This window comes from Rhamphochromis longiceps, linkage group LG11, assembly GCF_057381845.1.
Source record: "Rhamphochromis longiceps isolate RC_006_pf linkage group LG11, R_longiceps_female_GT1.1, whole genome shotgun sequence".
NCBI lineage: Eukaryota > Metazoa > Chordata > Actinopteri > Cichliformes > Cichlidae > Rhamphochromis > Rhamphochromis longiceps.
In genome coordinates this window covers 16,743,845-16,771,811 of record NC_140567.1, presented here as the reverse complement: position 1 = coordinate 16,771,811, position 27,967 = coordinate 16,743,845, and the positions used below count along the sequence as shown (strand labels likewise).

Below are 27,967 nucleotides of genomic sequence, written 5' to 3'. Positions count from 1 at the left end.
GGTTAGTTTCTCAGCAAACAGCTGCGTCATTCTACTACTTCCCTTTCCCCCGGAGCAAACATGGCGGAGTACGACCTCACTACCAAAATTGCCCACTTTTTAGACCGACATCTCGTTTTTCCTCTGCTGGAATTCCTGTCTGTCAAAGAGGTACGAAGTAGATGAAAACTTTAACATTTCGGTACATTTTTTTTTTGGTGTTTTAACAAGCAGATGTCGGTGTTTAAGCTGCTGTAAAAACCCATGTACTCCACGAGCCACATTGTTTGCCGCTTTGTAAAGAAACGACATTTAACCGGAAGTGTGAAATGTAGGAACGACATTCAAAGTAAAATAAATAAATAAAGTTAAAGTTACCGTTTGAACAAAGCCTGTAAACGTCGAGGAGTTTTTAAAAAGAGAAGATCAACGTTTAGCGTAAAGATTTATGTATATGGCTGAAGAAAAACGTATAACACAAGATTTTATGAGCTATAGTGTCACACTTAAGAATTCAATTTGTTCCATTTTGAAAGACCCGAGTCGGAAGTTGTGCATTTGACTGTGATTCACTTTACACTGGTAAAACCACGCTTTTTTTTTTTGAAGTTTTAAATGCAAGTTTTAAGTTTAGCTAAGTGTATGAGTCCACGTTTTCTAAACTCGAAGCAGCTGGTTTTACAGAGTTGTTTGGCGGTGGTACCAGACTTGTCCTTATTCGGTTCAGTGTTATTGCCGTGTGAATGTGCCGGGCGATGAAACATACTGTAGTCCTCTTTCTCTCCGGTAAAGCTAAACCCCAAAACCTGAAAAAGCGAACAACTGGAAAAAAAATCATGCCCAGTGCTGAAATAGTCATTTAGTTTGGACGTTTTGGTTCACTTAATACAACGTTTGTGGCCAGCAGATTGATGCAGAAAGCTAATAAGACGAGCAAGTTTTTTCCCGGTCGTCTGAAACTATTTATCTACGGAAAATAGCATACTAGACGTTATTGGTTTAACTGTTGCCGCCTTTAGTTGAATCGGCTATAGCCAACAAAGAGAGTGCGCTGTTACAAATACAAAATAATTGTCAGCTTTTGTTAATGTATTGCCCGACGTTATGGAGGAGATGTGCTAAATTTATTCAGTACATTGTGCTTTATAATAATTTAAAAGAAAATCAGTCTTTGTAACTTTGAATCTCAGGGTTTGAATTAATGTACAAAACACTCTGTCCTCTGTTCTGTTTCCTATTATTTGACATGTTTTTTAGATCTACAATGAGCAGGAATTACTTCGTGGGAAATTGGACCTCCTCAGTGACACAAACATGGTGGACTTTGCTATGGATGTGTACAGAAGCCTGTTTGCTGAGAAGGAAATTCCCCATAGTAAGTGGTGGTGCTCAGTGGCTTATCCCGGTTTCTCCAGAGCTGAAACATACACTACTCTACACACTTATTCAAAAATTGATTTATCAGTAAACTTGGTTTTACAGCCATTTTTAGTACTGGTGTATTGATTGCTAGTTTATAGTGTTGCTGCATCTAATGACTTTCTTTCTCTTTCCTGTGTCAGCGCTGAAGGAGAAGAGGACAGAGGTTGTGGCCCAGCTAAAGCAGCTGCAGTCAGAGACCGAACCCATCGTGAAGATGTTTGAAGACCCTGAGACAACAAGGCAGATGCAGTCAACCAGGTAGAATCTGTTATTTCCTACTCTAAACATATCATTCAGCTGTATTTAATTAGTGTCCCAAAACAGATTTTATGCCAAACATGAGGAGTTTGTAAAATTTACTGGCTCTTGGGTTAGTAAAACCGGCACAGCAGCATAGCTAATGGATTTTATGAAGTCCAAGGAGCTGCACATTGAACAAAAAATGTACTTAGCCTTCTCAGGAAGACATAAGTTAAAAAAAAAAAAGGCAGATGGATAATGTTATGATTAACTTTATCGGGACTGTTTTGTGGTAATTTCAATTAAAACAGTCATATCCAGCTTTATCTGTTCATTTGTTTCTTGGCAAGAGTGTGTAGGGTTTATCAAGATCATTTTCTAGTTTAATGTCTTTCTGGTTTGTGCTTTGGCTGCACTTATTTATTTAAGCCACATACTTGTAGAAACTGTTGTGTGAGATTCAAAGCCTGATAGTGGCAACAGTGTATTAGCGCTTGTCTTTTTATTGTTCGTTTGCTGTCAGCACAAAGTGAGGAAGAAAGTTTCTGTCTTATGTTTTACATCAATCTTTTCTTGGTTTATAAAACAATAGGAAACTCACCGGGGGTTAGTTGTCTTTAATTAAAAATGACAGTTTTATCCCACGATTCTGGACTAAATTCTGCTTAATGCAGTTGCTTGTTTTTAACGTTATGCCTCGTTTATAGGATCACCTGGTGCTGGAAATAAAGGGTTAAATGGTTTAACAGAAGATTCACATCAAACAGTTTCCCCAAGTGTGTTAGATTAAAACTCTCATCCTATAGTTTGTATTGAAGTTACCACTTACCAGGCTTTTTTTTTTTTTTTTAAGACTTCTTCTGAAGCCGTAATCCAAACTCAGCTGTCATAGTAAATCATGTTTTACCATATCTATAAACAATCTGTCATTATTGGATACACTCTGTGGAATATAATCACCATTAGGATGACCAGTGATTTATGTTCTCATTTGTTTGGAGTTGTTAAAGCACTGAAAACCACTTTGGGGTTTTTGAGTAGACAAGCTACTGATTGCTTGGTGGGGGGTTTTGTGTGTGTGTGCTAACATCTCCTGATGGGTGCAAAGCGACAGATTGGATCTTTTACATCATCAGTTTGTTAAGCACTGTTAAACAGCCTAGGGTTTCAATGATTAAACACTGGAGTGCCATGAAGTTGTAATGTTGTCAGTTTTACTCTTGATACTGGAGAAATAAATAAGACATTTCCTGTTTAACTTTACTACATTAAATTTATCTCGAAAATTTTATCTCACCAATTTCTTTTCTAATTTACGTTAAGATTAAGACGGTTGTCTATGATGCATGTTCCCAATCCAGAAGAGAGATCTCTCTTTTGGAGCTTCTGTGTGAAGGGCAGGAGCAGCAGCACCGCCATCCAACAGACACACACAGCCTGCTCTTAGTGAGGATTGGGAAAGCTGTGGTTACACTTGAGTATAGTCACACTTGTTGCCACATATGCAACAAGTCTTTTGCATGTAAGACCACAAACATGAGCAATATGTGGAAAAATCTAGTAAGATCACATCACACGTAGTAGGAGAAATGGATCTGTCTATTCCCCCCACGTGGGTTGCATATAGAAACGACATACTTAATTAAGTAAATGATACAAGCATGGGTTATTAGTGTATAAAAGCAACCATCAGTAAGCTGTGGATGTGCTTTTAAATGCAATCTGAGCTGCTGTTCAGATGTCTACTTGTCAACACAGACTGTTTTGTTAGTGTGAAGTAGCCCACTGGACAGGGAGTAGGAGGATGTCTGCCTGGTACATGGTAATTATATAACTCTAATCACCAGCAAATTGAAATTGTTACTTTGCCTCTGTCCTCAACTCAGGTGTACTGTGTTTTCTATTTTATTTATGCCGCACCAATTGACAGCAACAACAGTCTTTTCAAGAACCCTACAAGAAAACTGCTTGTCAGGAAATAAAGGTTAATAGAGGGTTAACTGGATCCCCACTAATGATATAACTGTCCTCAGCCTGATCAGCCCCAGCCACTGGCCAGTCGTCTTACCTGAGTAAATCTTTTCTGGCCTCAGGATATTTCTTATGTGGAACCTTATTAAGAAACTGTGTTTTGTGGCAAGAACTGCACATGCTAGTGGGTGTGTTAATTGATCGCAATATGTGTTACTAGCGTGGACAGCGGGCTGAAATTTCACAGTAGAGGGTGGATATAAAGGATCTTTAGCTTCAGAGCCTAAATCAACTTCATTTAACAAACATCACACTTGTGCCAGTAAATGCACACTCATTCATTCCCACTGTGAAAGCGAACTCAACCCAGGCACACACATAGTTTCTATGTGGTGTTCACATAAATAGATTTTAGGTCACAGGCAAAGTTGTAAAATGCATTCAGGAGAGAACAGTTAAGGGAAGCCAGTGCATTCCTTTATTTTGGCAAACCCATAGAGACACAGAGGCTGTGCTGAAAAATCAGTATTCACTTTATTCACCAGACATCATTTGTTTGACATGGCTAACATAGATTTATGTTGGCCAAACCAAATGTAATAAACAGCCTATCACACCATTTTAAAAGTGAAATGGTCTTCATTTATGTATGGTTCTTGATTTGGCCCAAAAGTGGAAAAATATACCTGAATGATGGTCTAAATGCCAGTTCCTTAGCCAAACGGCAACTCAAGTTAAATGGTCTCTAACTAAAGGAACTGTCTTGCTTTCTTCTTTTTGTTTCTGTCTTCCAGAGATGGACGAATGCTCTTTGACTATTTGGCAGAGAAACATAACGTAAGTTGGCCTGATTTGCTGACATCTCACTTCTTCGCTGCATTTCCCATGGCTCTTTTGTGAACTCATGGTTGTTTTAGGGGCAAAGCGGGAGGGACAGGCCGAGCAGGGAAATGCAAAATTACTTCCCAAAACCCTTAACTCATTTTCGGGGTTTGTATGGCTTGCACAAATTCTGTGGACATTTACATTCTGTGGTGAATTGTTAAGAATAAACGGAGTAGCTCGGGACTCGTGGATAGAGCCGCAAGAATGCCGGAGGTTCTATATTTACCGTGATGTTTGGCTTCTTACCCTCCCCTCCATCGGTCCCCTCCTACTCCGGTATCCCGCTGACCTGCATGCTGTCCTCAGTGCACCTCGACACAGCCCGAGCTCAGAGCCCCTCAGTATGCACTGGGAAAGGCTTGGGCGGCAAAAGGCGCTTGCTGCCTGTCACGGTTGTTCTGAATCTTCTTGAATGGCTTGACGTTAGCTCACGCTGCTCTGAAATACTGGACAGGAAGGACATTTAAATATAGGAAGACATGTAGGCTTGAAATGATAGCCCCATATATAATATATAGTTCATATAACCACATCTTGGAAGGCATTTTGTTTTGGTTTGTTTTGCTTTTTTTAATTTAAATAGTCCCTTCCTTTTCATTGGGGGGAAAAAAATGACTTAGCAGTGTGCCACCACAGCAGGGAATTATTCAGATGCAACAAATAAATATGGAATATTGTCATATTTGTGATTTAATTTATAGGTCATTTGTGTTTCTCTGGAGTTTTTGTTATGACTGTTGTTAAACTTTTGTGTTTATTTTACTTTTAACAAAACAAAATCAGAATTTTATCCATAATGTGTTAATATATATATATATTGTATTTCAGCTGATTACATTCTGATGATACCAGCTCATGTTATTTACTTTTTATTTAATGCAATGATGGTTTAAAACTTGACATTGCTATTTTGTTCCTGATCGTAAGCTCACATCATGATTCTAATAGCATGAAATGCGGCCATTTTTTTTAAAACCTGAGATACATGGAAGTTGTCTTTGAGCACATTCCTGTGACACACTGCTTGTGGCAGTAGTGAAACTGGGGCCTCGCCTACGGTCTCTCCTAACTTGTTTCATTTTAACCCAAGCCACAATGTTTTCTCAGTTGAACCAAACAACTAGAGAAAGTAAAAGAGAACAAGTGGTGAAAATGCTAACGAGTGAGTGAAACAGGACACCATCACCACATCACCTGTTTACTTATATGATCAAAAGCTTTATAAACATAATTTACAACTGTATAATGTTCTGTAAAGAATTATCATATAATTTTGATAATCGGTCAACATTTCAATGATTTCATCTTTTTTTTTACTGTAGAAAAGGTCTCAATACATACCAATGTCCCCTTTAGAAATGGTATTTATAAAGTTTTAGTCTTACCATTTCACGTTGTCAGCAATTCACGTTGTCTCTGTAACATTTGTGTTTATGCTGTATTTCTCTTGCAGTTTCGTCAGGAGTATTTAGACACCCTGTACAGGTATGCCAAGTTCCAGTACGAGTGTGGAAACTACTCTGGTGCTGCAGAGTACCTCTACTTCTTCCGTGTCTTGGTAAGCTTTCAGCTTTGGTCGCACACATTCAACACATTTACAATCTATTGAACATGAATGGTGGCATTTGCTGATAACCGGTACCCCTTCACTTAACAGAGTGCCAGTACTATTTTTCTATCCTCATTTATATACTAGCTCAAGGCGTTCGTGTGATATATTAAAATTGAACGTCACATTAGGTTTGCCAGATAGCTTTAATTCCTCCATATGCCAGTGCTTGCATAGCAGAGGAAAAGAACACTTAGAAGTAATTGAATGTGAAAAGCTTACGTCATTGCCTGTTCAATTCCCTGCACGTCTTCTGTATTAGGAGGAGACTGCTGCTCTAGGACTTGAGTAGGATCTTTTACTGGGCCAAGTGATCAGTGGCGGACTGCATAATCTGTCTGTAGTCTTCTCACGGGGCGGGACTCAGTAGACAGCTTATTGATTTGAGTGCTGTGGCCAGAGAGTCGCTAGTCACGACTTCTGAGCTTATGTACTTAGTTATGCAAGGCATCTCCCAGTTACCATTAAGAGGGTTTCATGCAATTTGCAAGGTGTTTCTAAGAGGGTGTGTGATTATCATGGGGGATGAAAATTAACTGTACGTAATTAATAGCTGTCTTCATCATACAGCTATCTTTCTATTTTGAATTTGGAGTGATGAGCTGGAGGACAAAGCCAAAGTTTTATTAAGTAGTTTTCAAGATGTTTCAAAGTCCAGTGATTGTCTCGCAGAGAAAGATAATTACTGTTCACCGAGACCACTGCCAGTATTCAGTTTATGTACATGCACGCTCTCTATGTTCTCTATAATGGAGCCTGACTGACATATTTGTGAGGCTGATGTACTGGCTGATATTAGCTGTTTTTCCAATGTAGTGGTATCAGTATTTAAAACCGCTAATAAATGAAAATTAAAAAGGTAAAAAAGAGACGAGAAACACCCTTCAACCATATTATGAATTTTGATGATGCTTATTTTGTCCAGCGAAAGGAATTTTGCATCTTCCCTGTTGGCAACACAACACACGTTTGGAACGCCAGAAACACAAACAGTTGATCTTAGCTGAGTTGGGCAGAGCATAAATGAGTAATCCACTGGATGTTCTGACAATTAAAATAAAAAGGCGGGGGGTAAACGGCAATGTCATGTTATCTTATTAAGGAATTATAACTACACCCAATAAATGCCTGGGAAATCTGATTATGTTTAATTTGTCTGAAAGAAAAAATATCCATAAACATTTTTTTTTAAATGCCCAGGAGGATATATTAGTATCACTCTTGTTTCTTTAAAAAAAAAAAAAGGGAAAAAAAGAAAGCAACCTCATATCGGGTGGCCTCTACTTTACAAACACAAAGACATATTGTGTATAGAATCAGAAAATGAGAGTGGACTCACCTGGATGCATTAAAAAAATCACAATTGCCAAGTTTTGGTAAGTGCAATGATCAGTGATCGTGGTGTTTTTGTGACACGTAGGGGACTCTCCAAGCTTGTACAATTTGTTGACTAAAGTCATTTGGAATAAATCAAAATGCCCTGCAGAAATTAAACTCTATTGTTACTCCTTGTGTGTGATCTTAGATCAAGTGTTTGTGAGTTAAACTTGGAGCTGAATGTCCTATAATGAGCGATGGAAGCAGCCTGCATAGTTGGTGGTTTCACAGTGTCACTCACTTGTCCTCTAGCTTTGTTGTTCTTTTGTTTCAGCATTTAGCTGTGTGGTAAAGCAAGGACTTGTGCTAAAGCAGGCCAGGCAGAATAATATCAACATTTTGTCTGTTTATTAGAGTGAAAAATATTAAGACCATTTTTGGTTGTTTCTGTCCTCATTAGCATTTGATACGGCACTGCATCCTGTCTTTTGGATGTCAGTGACTCTGCCTAGTCATTAGGGCTGCCACAAGCGATTATTTTGATGGTCGATAGGTTGGGCCATGAAGCATACACCCGACCCATCCCCAATCTGGGGAAATGAAGGCCGCATTTGTCGGAGTCTTGGAATTTGGACAGTCTTCGTTGTGTCGCTGTAATGTAATTGGCCTACAAATGCAGGCACAGGAAGATGCGCTTCCTGAATTTGGACACAGCTACGATACCGGACACAGCTTCTTCTTCTTCGGGGTTTAACGGCAGTTGGCATCCTTGTGCATGCAGTGCTGCCGTCTTCTGTTTCAGTCCGTTATTACACTCTTAAATCCTACTACTTATTCCTGCGTCTTTTGGGATCTTGGCTTCAAAGCTTCAAATGACGCGTCGACTATTACATTCGTCGACGTAATCGTGACTAGTCGACTAATCGTGGCAGTCCTACTAGTCATGCACATCTCTGTTCCCCTCCTGAAAATCTTGGCAACGATTCTTCCCTACAAACAACTCTTTTAGCCCAAAGCAGTTGGGTATTTTACTGATGTGCTCAGATCTGTTAAGGGAAGAGACAAATCAGTAGCGTGTAAGAAAAGTCTTCAAAAGCTTGCAAGGCGTATGACCCACTATCCCAACAACAGTTGTTTATGGCGTTGCAACTCAGTCTAAATAAACCAAAATTGCTCTAATTGAGGTATGCTGTTCAAAGTCCAGCAGAGTCCCTTTTTTTTTTAACCCTCAAATTGTTAGTTTCCTCATTTCCAGCCTCTGTAACTGGATATCTGTTGCTTACTCTTGACAATGCGAGAGGCTTTTTAGAAAGGGGAATAGGTAGAAATGGGTTTCATTAGTGAGACTCTGTGCACTACTCCCTCTCCTCCTCCTGTCTTTTTTTTGTGTTTTTGTGGACCTCCCATCCTCACAGGCCCCTTGTCTGCCCCCCCCCCCTTCCGTATGGGAGAGGTGAGGTTCCATAAAGTCATTTAACGTGGGAAACCCAGTCAATTAAACGAAAGAAGCCAGCCTTGCAAAATCCATGCCTCAGGTCTTGTTACAGTGTGGCCTAGCCCGAAAAGAGCAACTTATTCATATCATCACTTAATGCAGGGATTGAATGTTAAGAATAAAGATTGAGTATCCCGACGGATCCCCAGCACAGTAAATTTATTGTTGCTGGTCAGTCAGCGAAAATGTGCCCATTTCACAAACCAATGGAAACTTAAGGTAACTGCTGGAAAAACCCAGGTATTGAAACTTTTCTAGCGTGGCGACTAGTGAAAAGCCAGACTGTGTGTGTGTGTAGAAAGCTGCCATAATGACCTGGAGGTCAGCCAAACGTAGCAGGCAGGGACTTCCAAGAGAGAAAAAATAGCAAACAAAACAAAACACTAGAACAGATGAAACGCTGACCTTTATATCGGCAGCATAGCCAGTTTCTTCTCAGAGCTACAATGCTGATCTTTCTTGTGACTTCTGCAAACCCCCCTTCAAAAAAATCATTCATTATAGACCAGAGACGTGCTCTGTGATCAAAGAGCGCTGCTCCGACTGGTTGGATGCACACAGCATCTTACTGTTTTCTCCTTTGGGGGAATACCACAAGAGATTTTCCAAATATTTTCCCTTTACCTGCCATCATCTCATATTATAACAGCTTGATGAAATGTTATCAGACTGTAGCTGTTTTTTGCTAAGCAAGAAATCCCTTTATAGCCAAATAATCACCAATTTCAGTTTCAGCGGAAACCTGTTCTCTTATTTTTCCTTTTTGTTTGAAGCGTTTCCTGCGTGTGTGCATCTGTCGTGTCTCACAGTCTACTACAGCAGCTGTCCGATGTTGTACAGGGGCGTTTGGTTAGCATCTAGGTTTCTCTGGACGCTCCACAGACACCCACCCCGACTTCCTGCTTGACTCATGTCAATGCGTCTGGTGTTTGGTGTTATCGTGGACTACTGTGGCGCACAGTTTCCCATGAGCCCTAGGGTGTAGTCCAGTGGTCCACTACAGAGTGATTGCATCGCAGAGGTTCAGAGGCATTCTCAACCTGCGTTTCATTACAGGATTCTTTTCTTTCTTTCTTTTTTTTTGTTTGTTTGTTTTAGCTGGGTTCTGGGAATCAGAAACTGTAGCCTGCAACACGTTTGAGAGTAATTATCCTCTCAAAGATGTCTTGTTAGCCTTGGTTCATATTTCAGCCTAATTACCTTGTGATTAAGACAGAGTTGTCCAGATTTATTGAAGGTGATGGGTGGCACTTTTCATTTCTTGTTTAAAGAGCAGCAATATTTGCAAGAAATAATAACAACTCCAATTTTCTTGGATATTTTGAAGTTGGATCATTTAAATATTAATGAAGACTTATTTTATCACTCCTGTGCCGCTCTGTTGCACAGACTTGGGCAGTGCGATCTTGATTCAGCAACATCCTAACTACACAGCCATGCTAGCAAATAAAAAGTCATGACCCATGTGCCACATTCATTTAGAACAGTCTCCGATTTGTGCCCTGATTTTATCAATCTATGAGATATAATCTTTGGATTAGTTCTGATAGCAAACAAGTCAAAAGTATCCCCTTGCAATAAATACAATTCGAATTTTAAACAATGTTTCATCTTGCTGAAGCGTTTTTAAACCTGAGGACCTTATTGGCATTACCCAGTCAAATGAACTCTCCAACCAAATGCTATAATTCTGTAGGACTGTTCAGGAAATTTCAGTGACACATTCTTCAAATATGTCCTTAATGTGGCAATTTACCCAAAAGTGCTTTGAATGTGGTTCTATTAAAGTCTTTCATAATTCATTTCTCTTGTCTGTCAAGCTCCATTCCCCTGCCATGACATAATTTAATTGGTTTGAAGGGTATAAATGAGAAAAGTTACTGTATCATACAACACTGCTACTGAAGCCAAGCAAATGGTGACAAGCCCTGGCTTGCTGCGTATGGATGCAGATGTTGCCGCTTGGTCTGCCAGCCTGTATGAGAACAACCTTAATTAGTATTTGGTCTGTCAAGTAATGTGGAAAAACACTTGTTTTGCAGGTGGGACTGTGTCATCAGTTTAACAAATGTATCATGTTGTCCGTTTCAAGGTCCCATCTACAGACAGGAATGCCCTGAACTCGCTGTGGGGCAAACTGGCCTCTGAGATCCTGATGCAGAACTGGGAGGCAGCCATGGAGGATCTCACCCGCCTGAGAGAGACTATCGATAACAACGTAAATGCCCCACTTCTCAGAATTTGATACCACATTTAGATTCCCTTACATAGACTCCCGTATTGACATTTCACTTGCAGTACAGCTCTGCTGTGGCGTTTTATTTCTTGCCACACACACTCATCTGACTGCTTAAGAACTTGGATTTGTGTTAAGTCATTATCGGTGTTTCTTTGGAAGCCGAGGTGATTTCTTTTTTTTGAAGATGAGAAGAGCATTAATATAACTGTCTTGAAACATATTTGTGACATAAAATTACTTTCTTTTTTTTCTCTTTGCCTTTTGGTGGTCTCTTTTGGACCTTCTTTCGTGTCTGTCTTCATGCTCGACTGGGTTTCTGCCTTGGCCTTGGCTGTGTCCAGACCGTCAGCTCCCCTCTCCAGTCTCTTCAGCAAAGGACGTGGCTCATTCACTGGTCTTTGTTTGTCTTCTTCAACCACCCCAAGGGCAGGGACAATATCATTGAGCTCTTTCTGTATCAGCCACAGTAAGTACCATTTTTATTATATATTTTTTCAGTCTTTTGACTTCAATCATTCTTTTAGAGAGGAATTTGAAAATTGTTGAAACAATCCCAGGAAGTAGTTGAAAAGATCAGATACATTTCCCCTGAACAATGTCTAAAAGAAGAAAGGCACAGTTTTGCAGTGTGGTTGAGACTCGGCCCTGTTGGCTGTTTAAACTACACTCAGAATGGCATTTTGTGGTTTAGCATTACAAATGCAAATGAAAATGAGATAATGTCTCGAAAAAATTTTATTTATTTTTTTTGCATTTTGAGAATGGCCGTGACTAAAAAAAAATGATATGCTGTGGTTACAGTGTTATATTTTGACCCTCTAACGTGTTATCTGACTTGTATATATCAAAATGCTTCATAAAACATTTTACACGCTGAACTTGATTTAGAGGGAAACTGTTTTCTGTCATGACACGTTTTTTTTTGGTGGTGGGCTTCCTCATGAAACACTGCTGGTTTTTTCAAAGTGGTTTCTGAAGTGTGTTTTCGTGTGGTCTGTTTACTCTCCAAGTCGAGAACCAGGCCATATGTATCGCAGATCGGAAACTTTATACACTGTGTTAAAATTTGCACACCACCTATTTTGATGTCTTAGCTCCCTCCCCTGTTCTGATTGCAGGCTTGTATAATTGTACAGATGATTGGGCTCCACAGACAGTATGACAGGCGACCACAACACAGCACACTCAAATGTCTGGTTCCCTGAATTTTACTCAGTTTTTAATTTTATTGTGGATGATTAAGGAGGCCTGCCCAATAATTACTCATGAAAAGCTCACCCAGCCATCTGTTTGGACAAACTGAGGTAGATTTGTGTGCTTTGCAGTTTCACAGTCTTGAAACCTCATGTTTTCCCCGCTGAGGCTTGGCTTGGCTCTTGTTTCCCATCTCTTGACCAGTACTTCCTTTGGCTGAAGTTGGTGACCAGTGGTTGGCCTTCAGCTCCACATTTGACCTCCCTTACCCCTGCAGTCAGCAAATGTTGGTCCAAAGCCTTGTTTGTGTACTATTGACAGAGTGCGCAGACCTCAGGGGAAATAATATCCAGTAACAAAGTATAAGACTGGTGCAAAATAGTCAAACAGTACTGCAGTAGTACACCCTGTGTTACTTGATTGTTGAAATCCCTCCTTGGGATGTTTGACATGACTTTCTTTTTCCTACAAGCTGTAAAACGGGACCTGTTCCTGTGTTCTCACACAGACTCCTTAAATAGAGGAAACCTGAACTCATAGTTGATTTCTTGGCTGCATGCCTCAGTAGCATCTTCAGTAAACCAGTGCAGTGATGCTTGTTGCCTGAAAACTCAAAAAAAAAAACAAGTCTCCTAAGTGGGTTAGAGTGAATGCACCAAGAAGGCTATGGTACAGTGATTCATGCAAGATTGCTTGTTATTGGAGCCCCCAGGAGAATGAGTAGGTGTAAGTTAATCAGGAACACAGCAGGGAGCGTTGTGGGTTTTTTTTTTTTTTTTTCTCCTTCTTCTTCACGGGAGTCAAGCAACTACAAAGCAAGAAAGGGAGCTCTCCTAAAACCAGGCCAACAGTGGCTTTTTAAAGGTAGCCCACTGCCATTTTTAGACTGAACTTCACAAATGCCACAGGTTCCCCTGTCCCTTTAATTGATTTTGATAATTAAGCCTGGTTTAGAACCGCTCCTCTGAGTAACATGTGCTCCTTTGGCCTTAGCTATGGAGAACTGAAGGAACCTACCTGGGCTAAACAATTAGGTGAATTCAGTTGGCTAAGGACCGTGGCTTTCAAAAGTCTGCTAACCGTTTACAAAAAAAATTAAACTGCACACTAAAGGATTGCAAACCCTCTTAAAGTCATGATAAGGGCATTTTAATACTGGGTATTACAAAACTGTCAGAACACACAGTGAATTGCAACTTGGTGCATATTTTCTTGGATAGCCACAGACTGGGCAGAGTACACGATGACTCCAGTCCACTGTCAAAACTATTTATAAAGAGCATGCAAGCAGATCAGAACTCAGCCATGGAGTAATGAAAGAAGGTAAATCACAATTTACTTTTACACCATGTGAACAGCAAAGAGCTTGCTGGTCCTTAACCTGAGGCAGTGACAGCAGCACAATGCACTATGGAAAGCTGACAAGCTGGCAGAAGTAGTGTGATGCTTGGAGTAATGTTTTGGTGGGAAACCTTGCGTCCTGGAACTCATGTTAAGATTACTTTGACACATAGCACCTACCTAAACATTGCTGAAGATGTTCACCCCTTCATGGCAGTGGCATTCACTGGTGGAAATGGCCTCTTCCAGCAGGATATTACATTCTGCCACAAACATTTTTCAACAATGGTTTTGGGAATATGACCATGTTGTCTTGGCATCCAAATTTCCCAGATCTCAATCTGTTTGAACATGTGTGGGTTGTGTTGTTAAAAACAAGTCCACGTAGTTTCAACATTGCAACTCAAATTACTTAAAGGACCTGATGCTAGCCCCCCCCCCCCCCCCCCCCCCCCCCCCCCGACTCCCTCAATACCACAAAGTGCTATCAGAAAGAAGTGTAGTTAAATGTCCATGTCTCTAATTTGGATTTGTTTTGATGTCACAAATACTAGGCAGGTGGTTTTAATATTGCGTCCAGTTGTTGTGCGTGCAGCATGTTTTTACAGAAACAGTATCTCCACAGTTGGTGTGGGATTATAATGAGCCTGAAACAGTGTTGTCTCTCTCGTGTTCAGCCCTTAGCAAGTTGACCTGTGCTTGGAGCATCAGTCCCTCTTGGATTGAGTTTCAGCTACTGGGCAGGTCCCTGCTCACTGATCTGTATCTTCTTGCCAGAATCCCCCCCTAAGATGCTAATGAAAGAAATGGCTAAAACTTGAACCCAGGCCGACCCAATGAAGGTCCCGTTAGGACATTTATCTGTTTAGCTGAAAAGGATTTTCTCTGTTGAAAATGCCAGGAGCCTGATAAGAATCCCAAAATGTTATATTATGTGTCCTTGTAAAGATCACATCTATGCTTACGTTGGTCTTAAAAGTGATTGCTTTCATCCTACCTCACTCCAGATACCTCAATGCTATCCAGACTATGTGCCCCCACATCTTGCGTTACCTAACTACAGCGGTCATTACAAACAAGGATGTCCGTAAACGTCGGCAAGTTCTGAAGGATTTGGTGAAGGTCATACAACAGGTAAAAAAAACACACAAAAAAATCTGTCACAGAGTGCACAGTTATTAGGTCATTACTTATTGGCCATACTGGCTTTGAAGGGTGGGTAACTGATCATGTAACCCAATAGCATTGCTAACACTTCACTTTAAGCACAAAATATATTATAGTTTGAGTCAAGCAAGAGAAGCCTTGAACTCCTGATGAATGGCAGTAAACTGATTAACTGTTGTGTGCCCATGCCTTATCTACCAATGACAGTAGCTGGTTCAGAGATCTAAGCACTGTTTTGATTGGCTGTTGGTAATGAATAAAAGATGTCCTCAGTACTGTCTGCTCTATAGCCTTATGTGAGTTAAGAAATTTAGAGCCCTTCAGAGTTCAGAGCATGGTTTCATTTATTTAGCAATTGTGTCCAGCAGGTGGTGGTTCTGACTACATTGTAAAACGCTTGAACTTCATATACAGATAGTGATTTACGTTTGCTATATTTGTCGTATTTATTTCTAAATAAACTGTATAAACTACTTGCACCTTACTGTCGATGAGCCCTAACTTTCTAACTTAGACACACAAATATGTTTGTACCTGTGATTTTTATGTTCTCAGGAATCTTACACCTACAAAGATCCGATTACAGAGTTTGTGGAGTGCCTGTACGTGAACTTTGACTTTGACAGTGCTCAGAAGAAGCTCAGGGAATGTGAATCGGTGAGTACCCACTTCAGTCATCTCACCAACAGTAAATTCATCATTTTGCTCCCAAATGGAGAAGAAATGTTGTTTTGGTTTTTTTGTTCATCTGCGTGACAATATGGGGGTCTTCTGAGGACGTCTGATTTGTGGGTCAGACCCCTGAACTTTCACACAGAGCATCATAGTATTAATGGTTAGTAATCGTGTCATCTGTGTGTGACCTTCTGCACGTTCACACAGCGATTCTTTTCGCCACAGTTCTGCGTGGGTCCAGTGAGGCAGAGCAGTGATAGGCTGGGCCTTGTATCTCACTGTCTGATATGTAGAGGTCTCCTTGGACACTGTATGACTCAGGCTTCAGTCAGATTATGCTATGTCCTGTAATTGACCCATCAGCCTAGTCGTTAACAATAAAAGCTTTATAAGCACAAGTCTCTGCAGAGGCGTGCAGACACTCGGTTTAAGAGGGAGATCTGTCATAACACCACTGTTCAGAGCATTTGTTTCAATTTCGGTTTGCAATGATGAAATGTAACTTAATATGAAATATGAGTAGCTTACAGTAAAAGTCTTCTTTGTGTGTTGACTACAAAGCTTAACACACTGAACAGCATGATGATTTGAGAACTTGTCCTTGAACAAGATAAGATTTACAGCTCACTTTGCGGAAGAAACCCGCAAAGACATGATGCAAAATAAAAATAACATTCTGCCCTCTTTTTTCCCAAAACCTATTCAAGGTCTGTGTTCAGTCTTTTCTAGAGAATAGTGCTAATTTAGTCCATGTTCTCCTTCATGTCATACACCCAATTTCAATAATTTGCAGTAGAAACGCACACAACTTGGTCCAGTCTTTTTATATTACTGACTATATACAAAAGACTGGCTACAGCTGCCTTTGCTGGGACACGTGTCATGCAAAGAGGTCACACCAATGTCTGGGCTGGTGGAGTAACAAAAAAGTAAAAAAAAAAAAAAAAATCACCCCTGTTTTTTGTTTTCTGTTTTGTTTTTATTTTTTACAGGGGGAAACCATCTATAGAGGCCAGCACCAGATTGTAAACATGCGTTCTAACGCTTTAAAATTGATCGTTTTAACATGAAATTCTCTTTCGGGCACTTTCGCATTGTTTACATTTTTTTAGCTCTGGAGGTTGCTGCTTAGTGTGAGACGAGCAGAACAGGAGCCCACTCTTAAAAAACGGCCCCACTCTACCACTAGAGATTTAAAAATGCCACAGGTTTTTGTTTGAAAGCGTTATTAGACTGGGTGAATAAGAAATAATGGCTCTTCTGACTCATTTTTCACTTTAAGGTCAATTTAATTTAATTTTGGGCACTGTGGTGCATAATTGAGTTATTTGGCTTAATTTGTATCTTCTGATCTCAAATATTGCCAGCAGTGTTCTTTTTCTTAAGGTTAATTCAAGATTTTGCGCAATTTTTACATTTGAATTCTGTCAGGTTTGTGTGTGACAGACAAAATAATAGGTACATTGAAACTAGACAGTTGCCACAGTTTATCAAAGATTGTTGCATTAGTGACCTTTGTATATAAGATACATGGATACTCTAAAGGATATTCTGGACACATTCTGTGGTAAGTAATCAAATTTAAAGACGGAGCAGGTGTCCTGATTGTTTTGCTATGTACATATTGTGTGTTTATTTAGTAGAACTTAATCTCTTAGTTCATTCTCTGCATACACACTGCAATTTGGCTTTCCCAGATGACGTGCTAATTTGGAGGTGCAGAGGATTGAAAGACTAAACTTAGGGCTATTTGGCCCCCGTTTCATCTTTTGCCTCTTGCAGATAAATGAAAAACATGTGGCCTGATCAAATGGCTCTTTCTTAGGAGAAAATGTTTATAACTCATGTCAGTGGTATACTTAAGGTTCTGTTTCATTTAGATTTATTCTCTTTTCTCTAATATGGAGTCATCTGCCTCACCATATCGCTACTTAGAGAAATTTAAAATGAAATTAATTAGCCAAATTTGTTTTTATGTGATTATATACTTAAAAAAAAAGAACACATCCAACGTGGGGAAAAAAATATTTTTCTGTAAGGTCTACACTGACTAAAATATGACACCGCCGTCCTTGTTAAACACTTGCACGCTCTTTTTAGGAGCTCTCTGGGTAGGTCCTGACCTCACTTCGTGGGGTTTTGTTTACATACTCGACTGTGCTTGAAACAGATGCTCACTCCCAATTTCCTCTCAGAGCCCAAGTTATTCCAGGTGCTTTTAACACTAGCTTACCTGTCAGTCTTATCAGAGCATGTCCAGTTGGCACAAAAGGCTTCTATTAACCTTGTCCAATTCACAACGAGTTGGGTGGTTCCAAAGTGTTTAACAGCACCTCTAATGCATTACTGTGATGCTATGCAAACATGTGTTTGTTCCCAAAATGGTCTTGTTTGAAGTCGGTGAGACATTTGTGCGGGGAAAGAAAAGTCACACGCAAGAGAATAGTTTCATTGGTTAAAGGATCTCACAGACCATGGAGTGATTGAAGTAAACCACTACACACTGCAATTGGTTTTTGTCTTGATGAACATTTGTAGTGCCTCACGTTTGATCCGCTGAGAACAGTGGCACCCATTTATTTGCTGATTGCCACAATAGCACGACATGCGTATTGTTTTCAGCTCTCCCAACTTCAGTTCACTGCAGCCGGTACAAAAGTATGAGCCAAGTGCTTTCAAATAGGGAGTTTAGCTTGGTTAGGCTGTACAAGTTGTTATTTGTTTCTTTCCCACTCCACCCAAATCTGGAATCGCTGTCAGATGTTAGATGCTTGCATGGCAAAAGAATGAAAAGTATAGGGCTACCTATAGTCCGGCCCTCAGATTGCACATAAATGGGCTCTTCGGGCCCCTTCCAGAATTTGTTTAAGCTTTGTGGTCTGAATCCCAGATGACAATAATTAGGGCACTTAGCTGTTCAAAGTTTATCAGCCTTAGATAAGCATTGTCATAGCTGAAAACGTGTGTTGCCTGATAGCGCCATGTAGTTGGGATTTATTCAAGCAGAACTTTGTGCAGATAGCAGCTTTCTAGGCTTAAGAAAACAAAGAGCTGGTAATCCTTACAGAACTTTTGAAGATAGAGGTCTGTGATGTGAAATAGCTCTCACTGGTGCATTGGAATGCAGTAAGCACTGGGAAATGGGAGCATTTCATACAGTAGTACCTCTGGGACCGTAGTTGGAACATGAACATTTATAGTAGATAAATGGATGAATAGGCCATATGCAGCAGTAAGAAAGAGTCAAAATGAGGCTGCATTTGTTATTGTAACCGGCCACAGGTGATTTTTTTTTTTTTTTTTTTTTTCCCCAGTACATATTTTTGAAAAAAATCAGTGTCATTTGTGAATGGAATTTAGCTTGTGGTGTTGCAGATGCTGGACGACAGTAGCTGTGAAATTTGACAATCCTACAGAGAGGAGAGAGAGAGAGAGTTGACACTGAACCAACAGCCTAGATGACCGGTGATAAGTCGCTGACAGGGTGGTCATCTCTGTGGCTGCATCTGTTCTTACTGAATGGTGTAATGTGGTGGTTGTAGAATCTGAAGATTTGTGGTTGTTTTTGAAGTGTATTACTTAGAGAGGGAACTTTATTCTGAAACAAAAATGCAGACAGTGTAGTTCTTCCTACCCTATTTACTACAGCAAAAACCAAGTTGGAATTGGGCTTAAGTGAACTGAATTCTTTTCCCCCTTATTACATATGACATTAAATAAAAGAGGCAGACAAAGCACTCATGACTTTCCACTCTGTCTGGTCCAAACTCAGAGTTGTGTGTATTTTAGGCCAGTGTCCTAGATTGATAGAAATAAGCATTGCTTTCATACCTGTTGTACAGTGCTCTAACATGAACTTCTTTCCGTCTCTTAGGTTCTTGTGAATGACTTCTTCCTGGTTGCTTGCCTGGAGGACTTCATCGAGAACGCACGGCTCTTCATCTTTGAGACCTTCTGCAGAATTCACCAGTGCATTAGCATCAGGTTAGTAACACACATTGCTCAATAGTTGTCTGTTGTATTGGATGTGTATTCCCCAACTAGTTGGCAAGTAATTCCTGGAAGTTGCTGGCAGTTGCTACATGAAGTCAGTTGCAAAGAGGATGTGTAACCAAAAACCACTTCTGGCCGGTTTGAAAGCTGTGAATGCCTGTGTGCTGCTACGTAGAATATGTTTGACAGGAAAACTGACTGACATCATTAATGATTAACAGGAAATACTGTTTAATATCGCTACACTTCAAGATGCAGGAAGTAAGAACAGCTGCTTTGCGATTAAAGGAATTTTCCTGAAATGAGTGTTTATTGGCCTCTCCGTGCACAGCCATGCTAACCCCACACATCTTGGGGATAAGTATTATGGGGTTTAACTGCTTCCAGGTCTCTACAGGTTGCTGTGCTTACTAAACTTTTAAGACCACCTGTCAAGGCCAGTTCACTACAAGTTGTCTTCCAGTAAGAGGTCAGGGTTTGGATTGCTTTAGATGTTCCCAGCTGCTCCAGTACACATAAACATTTCAGCTCTCTTCGGCTGGGTAAATGGAGGTCAGGGGGTTCTGTAGGTCTTAATTTGACTGTTAGCTTGAAATTCAATTTAGTTACATTAAAATAAAATTGACCTTGGATCCATCCCCGAAACCAAGAAATTTAGTAAATGCTAATTATAGTGAGCATTAGCGGCGAGAAAGAAAAAAGATTATAGTAATTGTTTGTAATTAAGAAAAATTATAGGATTTGGCATCAATTTGAGAGAGTTATAAAGATAAAGAGAAATCCCGCTTGTCTTTGTAAGTGTTATCTCTGACGTTAGGAAGTGCATATGTTATTCTGTTGTTCATACTGTTCCAGACTAATTTACAGTACACATTTTCCACTGCTTTCACACAGCAGTATGCCGTCCCTCAGGCCTATTGTGACTGCTAAAGATTTGAAGGAAAGGCTGCATTTCCAAGTATGGTTCACAAACACGTGATGCTCAGTGGAAAGAGGGAATGAATTACTTCTTCTGACACGAAAATGATTGCATTGACTGCTACATAGAGCTGTGGAAGTCTGTAGTCAAGGTTGAACTATGGAACATGATCAGGCCCTGTCGAAATCTCCAATTGCAGATTGTCTGGAATTGATTAGGAGTCCTGGTTCTTTTTGGCAGACTTAGTGCAATTGGATCCATTTACTTGTTAAGGACCACAAAAGGTTAGTGGTAACATTGAAAGAGGAAGTTGAACAGTGATTTTTCTACTTTTCACCTTTTTGTGTGTCCTCAACTCTCTTGTTTGTTGAGGTTTCTGAAGCAGGAACACAAACCAAGGGTCGTTTTAGGGATTTCCGTGTTTATTTTTGGTGGTGTTGTGACGATGGACAGAACATGTCTGTTTTTGACAGACAACTAAATTCCAAGTCATTAGTCCTCTACCCAGAAGCCCTCTGCACCCAAGCGTGGACTCAAATGAATTTGATGGCTGTTTTTAATGAGGACATTTTTATAGCTGCTGGCCATGATGGTTTCACAGATATTTAGCTTGCCTTTTGCCCACAGCTTGAGATACAAAAGTAGTAGAAAATGTGATTTAGCCCACACTTGCAACACCCCCCCCCCCCCCCCCCCCCCACACACACACACACACACACACACACACACATGTCTTTTTGTCTAGACTTTTCAGTGTCTCAAGAGTGTGTGCGTGTGCGTGCGTGTTTCCAATTTAGCTTTGCGTTCCTTGTTTGATTTACAGGCTTTATTTCCTTAGTCCTTCCATAAATGTTTCAGACCCTGCTGTGACCTCAAATGCACACTTGTCCTTTGACATTATGAGTAAATGCTTGAGACGTGGTCATTTGGGGAAGTTTTGTCCCCCCCCACCCACCCCCCACCCCCACTCATGACTGGATTGTGTTGTACACAACAGTTCACTGGTATTTGGAAGGGGTGTCGTGTGTATTTGGAAGTAACACTGAAGAGCTTTCCACCTCACAAGTGAGTCATTAAAAAGACCACACAATCATTTCGGTTTCTCCGAAAAATCAATTTTACCCCAAGCCGAAAACGAGGTTGCTCCAAATGGCTTGGACTCTCCTAAACACTATCATATGTTAGTGTTTAACAATGCATTCATTTTAGGCCAGCCATGTTAAGAAGGGGTCTACTTTGGAGAAGAACCCCCCCCCCCAAAATCCTCCTCTCTCCCTTAACTGAATTAGACCCCAATGCCTGACCTCTCTGTTCAAGTGTGAGCTTGGTATTGAGACTCACAGGAGTCCCCTAGCCTGAAGTCGAAAGCTCAGGAGCCAGAGTGAGTAAGGGGTCGAAATGAAAGTGATCCTTCTCCCCAAAGGAACAGGATCATGGTTGTGTAAAATAAAACCAGGCGTGGAAGCTGCCTGTTCAGCTTTAAGGCCAAAAGATGTCAATAGTGTGGGTTGTTAACTCTGACCTGCGCACTGCATGCTCCCACATCTGTCCTTTTCTGTCTTTTTTCCCCTTCCCTCTGATCTTCCTTCTCTCTGAGATATAAGTAAGGCTAGCTGTTGAAGAACACTGTCACTAGAACATAAGATAAAGTTACCCTGCTCTGATATACAAATGTGCTTCCTGGGAGCAAAACATTGCCAGACTTTATTTTATAAATTAGATTAGAGGGCTTTGACTCGTACAGGCCAAGGCCTTGGGCCTTTTGGGGCACTTTGTGTTCCTGTGTTATACTGCAAAGACAACAGCGAGAAGGGTTAAGGATTAGCTCAAGTCCCCAGCGAGGAAACCAGATCATGTTTGTTTTGATCACCATATCTGACCTGGACCTGACTGACATGCGTCCCGACTTTCCTGAATTGTCAAACAAAACACCCACATTATTCCTGCGCAGCAAACACCTTCACTGGAGTGAAATTAGAACCAGTTTCAAATTTACTTTTGAATTTGCGTTAGATTAATTGTTAAATAAATAGTTGAAGAATTGTTACTAATATCAGTCAGCTTGATAGAGTGCGATGTATAGTACCCTTCAAAGGTTTTAGGTGCTTTTGATGCCTATACCCCTTATATTCCAGTCTGCCTGCCTGATGTTACTGAATAAGTCATCCTGTACCACGTTAATGATCCCACATACAGAGTTATTAAGGACTGTCTTCAAGATCCTGCAACACATTGCCTCACAGAGCATGAAATCGAAATCCTGAATTTCCGAGTTGACAGTGTGAGCTGCAGCTACTCATCAGCGCATCATTTACTTTAAATTAACACTTGCTGATGTGAAATGGTGTCAGTGCGATCACCGACATGTGTTAACCATCAAACCTAAACTTGGGTCTTTAGACAGCCTACACACAAACTTGTGACGTTCCAGACAATGATCCATCAGAGCAATGTTGCTGTCATGGATCATTTTCCACAGGTTTGATGAGCTGAAGTGTAATCAGCTGTCCGGCAGAGCTAATGTTACAAGGTTTGTTGTTATGAGTGACAGCTTCATCAGTCTCCTCATATCCTTTCCCCTCCTCTGGGCTGCTGGGAACTCCTCGCAACTGCCTTTTTTTCTGTCCTGTTATCCACCTTCTCAATCACTTCACTTGTGGTGTAAGTGTTGAGAGATGTGCACTGTCACTTGGAGACCAAACCCTATTTTTCTCATTATGCTGAGGTAATGCCTTTTATTTGTTGTTTATACTTTTAATGCCTCATCCAGACACTGACATCATTTCACTTCCCTTCTTTATGTGGTTTTGCCACCATTTGACCAACATTCATGGGTTAGAAAGTGGTAGTCTTTTTTTTTAAGTTTTTAAGCCTTGAGGTAAGACGGACATATCACAAATCCAAAATAAGATTACTTCCCACTAAAAGAATGTCTTAAATAAGCCTCTGAGAGACAGTTGAAATCTGTACTAGTGGTTGAATTTGTTTGCTGAGGCATGGAGTGAAAAGTGGTGTTGTCTGGGCAGATTCTTACTTATATTGAAGGGGTCTCGCGAAATGGGGTTAATTGACCAGGAAGCGATCATTAACAAAGTCAGTTGTTTAATACAGGCCTTTTTAACCTGTGCTATTGCTTTTTTTTTTTTTTTTTTTTTTTTTTTTTTGCAGGAATACCGATTTCACGCATTTGTGCCAGCAGGATTTGTGCTTCTCAAGGGAGGGGCTGGTTTCATGGTTTTGAGATGAGAGTTGCTGTAGTCATTCTGAGTAGTGCTCAAAGCGGCCGGGAATATTTATTGGGGCCCTGATATGAAATGTGGTAGGCGTGGAGGGTGGTGAGGGTCAGACAAGAGGAAAGAGGCAGGAAATGTAGGGGGAAGGGGGTATCGAGGGGGTCTAGTTATTTTGAAAGCCACAAGGGAAGCCAGCTGCAATGGGGAAAGCTTTGGATCAAAGAATGCCAGCCACCCTCATAACCCCCTCCTTATACTGTGACACATCTACATCCAGCTCTATCAAAGAGCAGCCCGGTCTCCTACCTGGCTTTTACTTCAGGGGACATTTGCTGTTTGGAGTTGTCTGATGAGCTTTAGCAGCCAGGTGGACAAAGAGTGTTTCCTGGACAAAAAAGAGAAAGAGTTAAATAATTACAGAGGTTCACAACATGGGGTAGTACCCATTCTTCAAATTGAGTTGTTCATACAAGTCTGTAAATCAAGCTCCCATTAGCAGGGGACCATTAGAAGTGTTTGGGTGTGTTATATATATTTTTTGCCTGAAGTGCAATGTGTTGGCCATTTATAAACTTTGTCAAATGGAAATAATAACCAGTCATTTGGGACCTAATGTGCAACATCGGTCATAACATAGAGTAGCATTAAATACGATTTACTGGGTGTTAGAACATATTTCATGCATGAATCAGCACACACAGCAGCTACATTTAATTGAAGTCAGGGTTTCCAGAAGCTAAATGTTACCTGAGAATTAACAGTAAAATTCAGTTGGGGTATTTTATTTATTTTATTTGAAAATGGCAGTTTTCAAAAATTAAGTATAGCTCCATGATTTAGTAGATTAGACTCACCACCTAGTGTAAGTAACTTGAAGTAACACTTTTCTGTATGAAATTGTCTGTGTCTCTGGCATAGTAGTCTTGGCCTGCTCTTCTATACAGCGTTGCGTCATTTCATTGAGTTTTGTGGGGAATCATTTATGCACATCTCTCTTAAAGTCCTCTCATTTCAATCAGGTTGAGATCTGGACTTTGACTCGGCGATTGCAGCGCCTTGATTCTTTTCTTTTTCAGCCATTCTGTTGTAGATTTGCTGCAGTGCAGGAAATCGTTCTTTTGCTGCATGGCCCCATACAGACCAAGCTTTAGCTGTTGGACAGATGGCCTCACATTTGACTCTACAATACTTTTGTACTGTTGATGTTCAACTCCATGAGTCCCATGACTCCGAAAATCAGCCCAAATCATCACTGCTCCACAACTGTGCTTGACAGTTGGCATGAGGTCTTGGTGCTGATATGCTGTGTTTGGTTTTTACTAAAGGTGCCACTGTGCAAGCTGTGTGGACGAACATCTCCACTTTGATCTCGTCTGTCCAAAGCATGTTGTTCCAGAAGTCTCGTGTGTTCTTCTTCTGTTTTTATAGAGGTGCTCACACTTGCTGAATCAAGTGTATTTGATCGGAAGCACCTGGCACCCTCTTAATTCCTATGGAAGCAGTAAATGTGTACTTACTGCTATATAAGTCTGCTTGGAATTCTGTGAAAATGTTCTTTTTCACGTGACTTTATATTAAAATCCCTCTTAAAGTGTGAGATTTTATCAGCTGTTTTTTAGACTTTGCTAGACTGTTGGTGGCTCAGTATAGTGCTTCAAGCTACAACAATTGAGACTCATGCAGAAGTCGTGACAGTTCGATCTACATACATTGGTATTGAACGTGCTATTCCACACACGTACACTAATGTACAAGAACAGCTGATTTTTGCCGATATCCTGTCATTGGCTAAAAGTATTGGTCAAATTAAAATTCTAACTTGATTGCTGACCAAAGACACATCCTCTGGGAACTCTTTAATGTCTCTAGAACATTTAATATCAATGTTACTTTGAATTATTTCAACCGAACCAGGTTAGAGCTCACTGTCTCCTTTTCCTCAACAGCATGCTGGCAGACAAACTGAACATGACTCCCGAGGAAGCCGAGAGATGGATCGTCAACCTCATCCGCAACGCCAGGCTGGATGCCAAGATAGACTCCAAACTGGTGAGACCCTCTGTCTTCTTCCTCAATCAGTCAGCTCTGTGCTTAAGTAATGAATCAAATCCTTTAAAACAAATCTCAGCAAATTGGGGGCTGTTTCAGAACCACTTCTGTGTAACCTCAGGAGGGAAAAGGAGCCCAACGCTATCCTCATTTTTAAAATTTTATTATTTTTTTTAAAATGGAAGGGTAGCTATAAGGACATTGTAACCGCAGTATCTGAGCCTTGTTACATATCCTCTTATGAGGCTCTATGTTGATCCTACATGTTATGGCATACCCATCGCAACAGTTCTCTGTAATCAGTAAATCATAGCTTAGTCTACCAGAATGACATAGAATTATCTAGATGTGCCTACAGTAGAAACGAATAGGACCTATGTGATACTTCTGGTTGGTCATTGTAGAATAGCATGCCTGTGAGACTAAAAGTTATTGGCATTATTATGAGGCTATTATCCATTCTTCTAGGGCCATGTGGTCATGGGGAACAACGCCATATCGCCTTACCAGCAGGTGATTGAGAAGACTAAGAGCCTCTCGTTCCGCAGCCAAATGCTGGCCATGAACATTGAGAAAAAGCAGGCCCAGAGCAGCAGAAACGAGGTGAGTAATGCACAAAGTGTACATTAAAATAAAAATTCACACAAATCTCCACTCCCTGCTCGTCGCTGTAGGGGAAGCAAAACTCACTTAACTGATCAGACTGAAGGTCAGCGTGCACTCAGGGTAGTTCAAAGCACCTCAAATGATCAGCTCAGAAGAACAAGGCTCAAGAATGTTGATGAACAACCGTCAACAAAAGCTCTCTTTACACGGAAGAGCAAGTTTAACAGAGCTAATGCTTTCATCCCTCCATTGCTCTTCAAAGGCCTAATGACAAGGTAGATTCCAAACAACCATAAAACGAGGCCCGAGCTCAGTGACTCAGCTCAGCAGCGTAAATAAGGTGGACCCTCACTCTGGCTTTGGTGAACATTAGTCAAAGTCTGGAGTTTTCTGCACTTAGGACCTGTTACAGATGTCTGGCTCGGGGTCCAGTCATCCCCTTTAAGTCTGTTCTTGATGTTGACCTTGCACGTTATGGCGCTATGTAGGCAGTTCAAACATTGCAACTACGCGCAATGCTAAAATGATGCTCCGAACTCCCTGAAAAGTTGACATCTGTCAGAGCGGATTGACGGGCAGCCCGACACGACCGAGACCAGGCAGTTACAGCATTCATGATAACCGTGCGCCTCTTGAGTATCTTTTTGATGTGCTCAATTAGCCTCCTCCCTATTGTTTGAATGTCTGCAGCGGGAGTGCAACCCTAAAGTTATCCTATAAAAAAAGCACCCCCCCCCAATTAAGGAGTTTTTGTAATTAGACCAAAAAAGAGAGGTTGCAAACAACTCACAGAGCACGATTGCATCCTGCTGTCCTTAAGGCTACAAATTACTTGCATATAGGGAACATTTACAGCCCTACCATGTGGGCCAGCTGCTTAGGGTCCCTGTCAGCTCTCACAGCCACCCAGCACTCACCAACAGAACACACACATTACACACACCCGACAAGGGGAAAACGTCATCATATAACTGCTTGCACATGTATGTTACTTTTTTTACATTTCCCACAGTCAACAAGAAAGATTTGTTTTGATCGCTCACAGTGATGTGCAAATGGTCTAAATGTGATGTTTTCTTCACGCTTCTCTTGCAGACACCGAGCTGGGCAGGTCAGGAAAGCGGATTTTGATGGATCACCCGTGCCCTGTGGTGTTGCATCTTTTTCCCCCCACACTTGTCCCTCAAAGAGCAGATTACTGTTTTGCACTTGGTTCAAGTCATCACCAATTCAATAAAAGTGACCAACAAAACCATTTTCACCCATGATTGTCTTATTTCTGGACATTACATTCTGCACTTGAGGTTTGAGTGGTCAGAACTTTGTTTTTTTTCTCTCTCTCTTTCCTTGTTTTTTTTTTTTTTTTTTTGCTCCGGTAATACTTGATGAAGTTTTAATGTTCGCATTGAGTCACCGAGTGGGACAGTTAAGACTAGTGCGTGTGTAATGATGAATGGCTGTTTAGTCTGTTGGTTTTATGGTGTTTTTAGTGGTTCACTTCACTGTGGCAGGCAGCCTCCCTGAGTGGGATGTCAGCTGAAGGAAAGAGGGGGGGGAGGGGGGGGGGCAATGGAGGTGATGTGCAGTTACCAGTGGTCATACTGTGTGCCAGTCATCCTGTCCATCTGAGGAC

The 27,967-nt window shown here is 40.8% G+C and overlaps 1 protein-coding gene across 1 annotated transcript; it reads left to right on the top strand.

Annotated features, from left to right (window-relative positions):
• The first annotated feature begins 19 nt into the window (after window positions 1-19).
• eif3ea (eukaryotic translation initiation factor 3, subunit E, a) lies at window positions 20-27,589 on the top strand. The gene is made up of 13 exons (XM_085422517.1): window positions 20-150; window positions 1,237-1,354; window positions 1,542-1,659; window positions 4,407-4,449; window positions 5,951-6,055; window positions 11,011-11,136; window positions 11,499-11,623; window positions 14,700-14,826; window positions 15,415-15,516; window positions 19,409-19,518; window positions 25,626-25,728; window positions 26,197-26,331; window positions 27,430-27,589. Exons 1-13 carry the CDS (start codon window positions 61-63, stop codon window positions 27,463-27,465), a joined length of 1,338 nt encoding a protein of 445 aa, XP_085278643.1. The 5' UTR covers window positions 20-60; the 3' UTR covers window positions 27,466-27,589.
• Window positions 27,590-27,967: the final 378 nt, after the last annotated feature.